Source organism: Branchiostoma floridae, chromosome 11 (genome assembly GCF_000003815.2).
Source record: "Branchiostoma floridae strain S238N-H82 chromosome 11, Bfl_VNyyK, whole genome shotgun sequence".
Classification (NCBI taxonomy): Eukaryota; Metazoa; Chordata; class Leptocardii; order Amphioxiformes; family Branchiostomatidae; genus Branchiostoma; species Branchiostoma floridae.
In genome coordinates, this window is record NC_049989.1 from 11700876 (window position 1) to 11708648 (window position 7773).

Genomic DNA, 7773 nt, shown 5'->3' on the forward strand with positions numbered 1-7773 from the left:
AATCAAACCAGTGTGGCACTATTGACCAGGAAGATCGTATACAAGGCGCTTCTTTAGAAGGTTGAATTTTTCATCTTGTAGACTGTTGCATTTTTTACAGGAGTGGATTTTTAGCCAGTTGTATTTATATATTTTTAGGAAAAATTACTAGCCTTAATACTATTATCGTCATTTTAGTTGAGATTAATCAGTACATACATTGATATGTAATTTTTACAAAAGAGGGTACAAGGGTATACGGTGATATTGGTGAAGTATGTGTTACAAATTTAGGGTCAGCAAGGGTATTAAAAAAAAGAAGAGGAAAAAGTTGCTGCTCGTGGTATTCACTTTGTAAATGCGTCTGCATGCCTTTTTTTAGTGACGATATTTCTTCCCTTTTGAATAAATCGGGCGATAGTAGGTACTGCTACTTTAAAAACATATAGATATTTTCACATAACTCTAGTTCACCTTTATTTCACTTGGGGTAACATATATCCGTTGTATATTATTATTAGGTTGCCCCGCGGATAAAGGTGAACCAGCGTTACATATTCAAGAGAGGAAGGGGTGGCTTCCATTAGGATTCGATTTTTTTGACATCAAAACTATATATAACTATATATAAAAATATAACACGCACACATACAGTCGCACAAACACGCACACGCGCGCACACAGACACACACAAACGCACACAGACACACACAAACAGACACGCACACACAAAGGCACACACATACACACAAATGCATACACACAAAGAAACACAGAAATCATCGCACGTCAGAGACTTTACAAATTCTTTATGTGAAGATCCTCACCGCAAACAATCCAATACATCATCTCAAGAAATATACATGCAGATATTTCGATTGCTCCTCAAATCAAGTATAGATATAGATAATTCGATTGACATCATGGCGTCCTTTTTATAGGGACTTTCATTAGTTTATGGTGACGATTCATCCAGTACATTTCTACAGCGACAATGTCGTTCAAGAATACAAGATATGCATATCTGCGGTTGATAGCTCATATCTACAGTTTAATTCTATTCAACAAAACACGCAAAAATCGCCGTGAAAGAAGTTGCCGTTAAATATTTCAAGTTGACTTGTAAACTTCTCAAGGCATCATTACTACAGTTTCCGGATTATTAGAGAAACTTTCAGACGTGTCTTCGAGATGTAATTGCTGCCCGGGGTGGTTTTAACTCCACGCAGGTTCAACCCATTCATCTTGCACATAAGCTTGGTTATCTCGGTTATCACGCGAAGCAGCTCCGGCTTATATGCGAAGATTTCCCCCAGGATTGTGCAAGGCCACGTGAAGTTGAAGGTGGTATCTCACTGCACTTGGGGCACTGGTGCGGCACTGCGGGGTTCGAAAGATTACTCATCAAATCCCACAAATAATGAATTCTATTTCTTACGTTTTGTGTATTACGTTCTCTTTTAAGCCATATACATTTAAATATTACGCTATATCTAAATTATAAAAATATTGGCGAAAATAACACAATAGTGTCGCAGTGAACGAACCCCGCAGTGCCGCACCGGTGCCCCAAGTGCAGTGAGATGCCACCTTAACTCTTAAGATTTCACGGGCTGTTTTTGTCACTTTCTGGCATGGCCCCTTCGTAGACCCGTGCTACCGCGGAATTAAAATCAACCCCGGACCCGGTAACAAATATACACCGTAACAACAGTGAGCACCCCGTGAGGTACCCCCGCGGTATCAGAGAGAACACTGGGACAAATTTGTGGCCTCAGAGCCCGGCCGGGCACCGGAGTAAATGTGACCAAAACCATAGGGTGACTTAGTGTCAGTCCAACCGTGGGACTGATGTGCTATACCGCCTGTCCCCGCAATATACTAGTACTAGTACCTCTGCCAGAGAAGCAACGTCAACTCTCCGCCGGGTACCTTGAGGTACCACCATATTTAAGTCACCCTCCAGCTATGCACACTTCATATATCGAGTTGTTTTTTCTAACATTCTCGAAACTACGAAGTCGACTATACGGCAGTCGTACGTCAAAATACGCTGGTATTTGTTTTTGTTTTTTCTAAACATCGGCAACTTCTTAACCACAGCAACACAATCTCTATAAAGTACGAGTCCTCAACCACCCGCAAAAGACTATACACAAATATCCACGGCCCGGCTCGTCTATGTACAAGGTAAAAGTTCCCTCTCATCAATGAGTTCAAAGCTGTGGCGGGCGTTTCATGACGTATCGTGACGTCACTCTGTCCTCTTTCAATAAATGCATAGTTCTCGGCCATAAGATACACTTGGCGACCGCTCCACTTAAATAATGTACAAGTTCACTGCATATGAAATTAGACGGTCATCCGTACACGGTATTTTCACTGCGAATACGTACTGGCAAACTGAGATCAACGCAACCAGGCTTCGGTAAATAGGGCAGCTTCTATACAGTTGATTCAACGGAAGATTTCAGGTATTGAAAATTTCTTGTGAGTAGTGGCGCGGTGTGGGGTTGAAGGATGAATCTCGTTTATAGTTTCCCATCCTCAGGATCTGGGCAGTCGTAATCGCTGTTGTCTGTGTCTCCTAGAAAAGAAAGACACCGGTAAGGATCTGTAACACATAAAGGCTACTGCACAAAATATTCAAACAAGGACAGGGGCATATTTGTGCGCTCAGTGCCAAAGGCGTCATTTTAAAGTTGGTGGTAAGTATAGGCCTGCACGATATAGAAATATTACATAGGCAGCTGATGGTCTTTACTACTTTTGTTCAAATACCTGATAAATATGTCTTTATATGTGCTATTGTCGATACACACTCGAAATCAAATCTTTAAGCATGCCTTAAAGCATGCATAAAGGTGCTTTTTTATGAATGCTTCACATGCGCTTTACGGATGCTTTATGTCTGCTTTAACAACATGTATATGTCTATCCCACGAAGCTCACACAGTGCAAGATTGGTATATGCAAGTGAAAGCACAACTACGAGAAGGGCTACATACAAAAATCCACGACATCTAACGTATATAGAAGTTTGGACGACGGAGGAACAAGAAGATAGAAGTTTGGACACCTACTTGCTTGTCTCGTACCTTTGGGCGCGAACCCATTGACGTGTCCGTTGGCAGATATCCACAGGGTCTCCCGGTACCTCCTGATGTCCACCGCCCCGTTCTCCTTCTGGCTCTTGCAGCAGTGACTCTGGATGACCTTCAGTTTGGGCAGGAAGATGACCATGAGATACAGAGTCGCGTTGAAGGACGCGCTGTAACAGATGACAATGTCCCGCGTGTGGATGTCGGCTTTGGTGTAGATGGCCAGCCACAGGAGCCAACTGGGGATGGCTGAGATGGCCGCCACGCACGCACAGAGAGTGTCCCTGCTCCTGTTGACCAGCCACGCCTTGGTGGTGGCCAGGGTGGTGAGGAGGACGAGGACCATCGCGTACAGGAGGGAGACGATGAAGGAAATGAGGTGGTGATCGTGCGTGAGCGCGTTGCACACCCAGGTAGCAGACTCCCCTTCCGTGAGGATGGTGGCGCTGGGAGGATCAGCCAGCAACCACTCCATGTTCAGCAACACTTGCACCAGCACCAGGAGGGCTACCAGTAGGAGGAGCATCTTCTTCTCGATCCCGAGTTCGCACGGCGACTCTTCCTTTCGCACGCCGCGGATCCAGGCGTAGATGGCGTGCGAGAGAAGAGCCGACAGGCAGACCACGTAGCTCACCCCGAGCGCGAACCTCCGAATCCCGCAGATGGTCGCAGTCGGGGCCAGCACGTAGACGAAGCTCGTCAGATACAGCATGAAGATCCCCAGCAGTAGGATATGACCCAGAGACCAGGCGATGTTGTTGTGGAAGGGCTTCTGTAGTTGCGCCTTGAAGTAGATGGCGAGGACCAGGACCGTACCAAGAGCTGAAATGATCATGGCGGACACGCCCCACATCGTTTTGACGTTTTCGAACGGATTGGCTTCGGGTGGCTCTCCGGTTAACCGTCCGGTCAGGTTTTGGGTCAAACATTCCTGGCAGACCTGTGACATATGAAATATATATTTATGTGACAATGGTATTTGCTGTATATTGTATATAAGCTCTGTGTTAACACTTTGCAAAAAATGTTTCAGTACATTAGTTCATCTGTGCTGGTAAACTACATTATCAAATTAATCATTATTACGTTATAACCAACACTGGAAGAGGACTTTGCAAATGTCGCTCAAACATTTCAGGTAGCATCCACTCCCTTTCGATTACTAGTATCTAAATTTGTCATCACCCTCTTTACATACCAATTCATAGTTAGGGTATTAAACCTGCTCTTCAACAAGACATTCCCGGTGTAACTGACGAAAGGTAGTGGTTGCTACCAGAAACGTTTGACCGTTTTCAAATCACACCCAGTTGCTCGAGTAAAGTCTACGTCACATTTCCTACCTGGGGCCCGGCCGGGATGTTTGCGGGAACGAAACATTAAAATTCATGCCAATAAATATGCAAAAGGCATGCTGTTGAATTCTTTTTGGTTCGTTTTGTCTCTTTGCTGTCTTTAATATCGTACTTTTTGTTCCCCAAAACTGTCAGGCCGGATCCCTTTGTGGAAATGTGACGTTAGCCCAATTGCTATCGGCGAAGTTAACTTTACACTTGACTCTTTTCCTCTGTAATGGCACAATTAGGCCAATGTACATATTATGTGCCTGAAGGTAATGGCATTACGGAAAGAGCGGCACAAGACCTTAAAGCGGTAATGCAATAATTCGAATGACCCATAGCTTTCAAAAACCTGAATAGTCACATGAAACCTTCCGGAACCATCCCGCCAGGTAACCCTATGGTACACCTGTACAATACTACCATTTGTCGTATACAATAAGGACAAGACGTAGATCAAACTGCATGGAAGACGGATGTGCACGTGTACATGTTGATAGATTTGTTAGTACTCGATGTAATCGCATTCTGTTATATTTTATCTGACCCTTGCCCCTATCAAGACTTAAATAAAAGCGGCCTGAAGGTCGATTTGAGATCTTCATGAACAAATGTTTAAACAAACAAACAAACAAAAACATGATTTAAAGTGAATACCACATGTCGTACAAAGCAGTTTGTCAATCAAAGTCTAACCTGGTCGCAGAAGGATTTGATTGGTTGAGCCAGTTGGATACCGTTGCCGCGGTAAAACTTCAGGTCCTCTGGCTGCAGCTTGAGTGTGTGGTGCCATTCTCCGACCTGTAGGCAGAAAAAAAAACAATATATCGACAAGAATTAATATCTCTATTCATGTATAACTCCTGTATGTGGTCAAAAAAAGTAAACGGCTGCAAGGACGAGTGTTTATGGAGGAGAGAAATTAATTCGTTTTAGCCAGCCGAAATGATCGCAAGCGTTAGGCCGGTGAAAGTTTCTTTGAAACTGAAGAAATTAGCAGGCAATGTTTGATAGCCGCGCTCTAGGGCGGAGGCACACAGCCCTGGGTCCTGCGACATACCTAGAAAAAACCTATGGGACTACTTGTACCTTAACCCGAATCTTCTTTACTGTTACCCAATCCATTCCACGTCCGCAAATAGTATATGTAATGCAACATGAAAGAGACTCCATGGAATCATTGTGATACCAGTGTAAAACCCTAGGAATGGGGAGAATTGGACGCAATCCAAGTGAAAAAAAAATTCGTATCAAGCCAACTTTTTCGAGTTAGCTTCTTGGCGATAGAAGTGATTGATGACAAGCTTAGGGAAAGGCGCTCCATGTCCTGCTAGGATCTAGCCCTCGTCGTCTTTGTCGCCTTTGGTTCTTCTTAGTTACTCCCGAGACCGATAAAGATCTACCTGGGAGGAGCAAGGGAATGTCAGAACCTTTAGGAGATGTATAAAATCTGACGCCTTGGTGCTATGGTAGAAGTTGGTGATTGATTCAAACGATAAGGCGATGTCAGTGGGACACCTGAGAATCGCCCCGTCGCCAATTCTTCGCACAGTGTTTGCAGAGAAAAAATCGATACTCCTCAACTTGACCCCTTGTGACCTGGCAAGGCGGGATTAGAATGTCTAGTCGATTTAGGGACCAATTAAGGGAAGGAGATACCCTTTATTTCGTGTTGATATTGATTCCGGTAAGAGTTCAAGAGCCGTGGAACCGAACATCAATCATTTTTGAATCGCCTTAAAGAAGGGAAAACGAAGGGAAGGCTTTTCATCCGTATGCCAGGAGTTCAGCACCAAGGAGAGAGCCAGTAGTAATAACAGTTCTATGGATCATGGAGTGATAAAGTAGAGGAGAACTGTTAGGGTAGGATTTATCTCCTAACCGCGAACTTAAAACTACAGCGAGAATGGATGCTCTGACTACTTCATGCCCTACTACACCCTTGTTTAATTATTATATAAATTGAACCCCACGAACGATCCCTGTTTTACAGCATGTTTTCAACAAGTCAACCTAAAAACAAATATTCCATTCTAAACTAGACATGAACGAGTTAAGATTGTCTTCATTAATTAAAGACAGCAATTCTTATCTGTTGTTACGATTGTCTCCAAAATGGATCTTTCAAGTAAGAGGAAGAAAGATAGAGCTGCCAAAATAGATAAATAAATGTTGAAGACTGAGCATGGGCGACAGTTTAAATTTACCATCGGAATTTATAACATGGCTACCGTACCTGCCGTTGTTTTTGGTAATACTGGAAGATCCCCAAATTAAGTTTCATTCATTTGACAGAATAAAGTTGACGACAAGTACAAAGAATAAAAGAGAACGGGTGCTTAAATTGATTCTAGACAGATGGCAGAACCAATCACTTCTCACAGGTTTGTTCTATGCATACTGCGGCTTTACTATATACCAAGGCGGTACCCCGGTGATAGCATGAAAGGATTCGCCTTAAGGGAGTTCCCTAGGTGCCTCTGTGGCCTGCAGTTCTGATAAGAGCATTCGCTTATAGGCGTTCCGGAAATCACGGCAAATTGATCGGGCGTGCGCCGTCTCTTCTGTGCTGTTGTTTCCAACTGGCTGGGGATGTGTGCTACTAGAGACAACCATTGTGTAGTGAAAGGGACTCTCTGTCATAAAGGTGCTGTAGGGGCAGTATACGCTACATGTATTAACAACAACTTGAGTACATCATACTTACTTGCAGAATATAGAATTTTGCGATTTAAGGATTTATTACACAACTTTATGTTTATTAACTTCTTTGCCAATTCCACCCAACATGTTTTGTCTGTGCACTGTCCTGATAGCCTGCGGGACTAACTTTGGACGCTGACCAAGCCAACATGACCATACAGAGTGTAAGATCAACTTTGGACCAAGGCCAAATCAACCTTCTCTTCCTGAAGGTCTCCAGTTGCACCACGTCTGTACATGTCGATAGGAACCACTTCAGTATTTCATTAATATCTGCTATTATCTGTTTATAGCACCGTATCTTCCGAATGTGATTACTTTGTAATGCGAGTAAAGGAAGCCACCTACATCACCTCACGATCTACATACATCCCCGAACTTCTCTCAACCGAGACGGGGGGCGATATCAACTTCCAACAACCTTTCACCCATTACTGACGTCACACGTCTATAGTTCAAGAGTCCCAAGTTCAGAACAATAAGGTCAAATAGCTGAAGATAAATCTGACTGAGCGATTCAGTCGAACATTCTGGCGTGTCAAATATTCTTCAGTTGTGCGAACAGTTTAATTTCTGCATAATGTGATTTTAACTCAGATGAAGTTTCATCCTTACCTTCCAGTCTACGGACTCTCTCTCGACAGTTTGTT

General features: G+C 43.5%; 1 protein-coding gene across 1 annotated transcript in view; it reads right to left on the reverse strand.

Annotated features, from left to right (window-relative positions):
• Positions 1-773: 773 nt before the first annotated feature.
• LOC118426212 (metabotropic glutamate receptor 3-like) overlaps positions 774-7773 on the reverse strand; it is a 60534-nt gene continuing 53534 nt past the window's right edge. Inside the window, exons 8-10 of the mRNA XM_035835478.1 lie at positions 5117-5248; positions 3063-4020; positions 774-2566 (exon numbers count right to left, since the gene is read on the reverse strand). Of these exons, the coding sequence (XP_035691371.1) occupies positions 2511-2566; positions 3063-4020; positions 5117-5248 (1146 nt within the window). The 3' untranslated portion in view covers positions 774-2510. The remainder of the gene's footprint in view (positions 2567-3062; positions 4021-5116; positions 5249-7773) is intronic.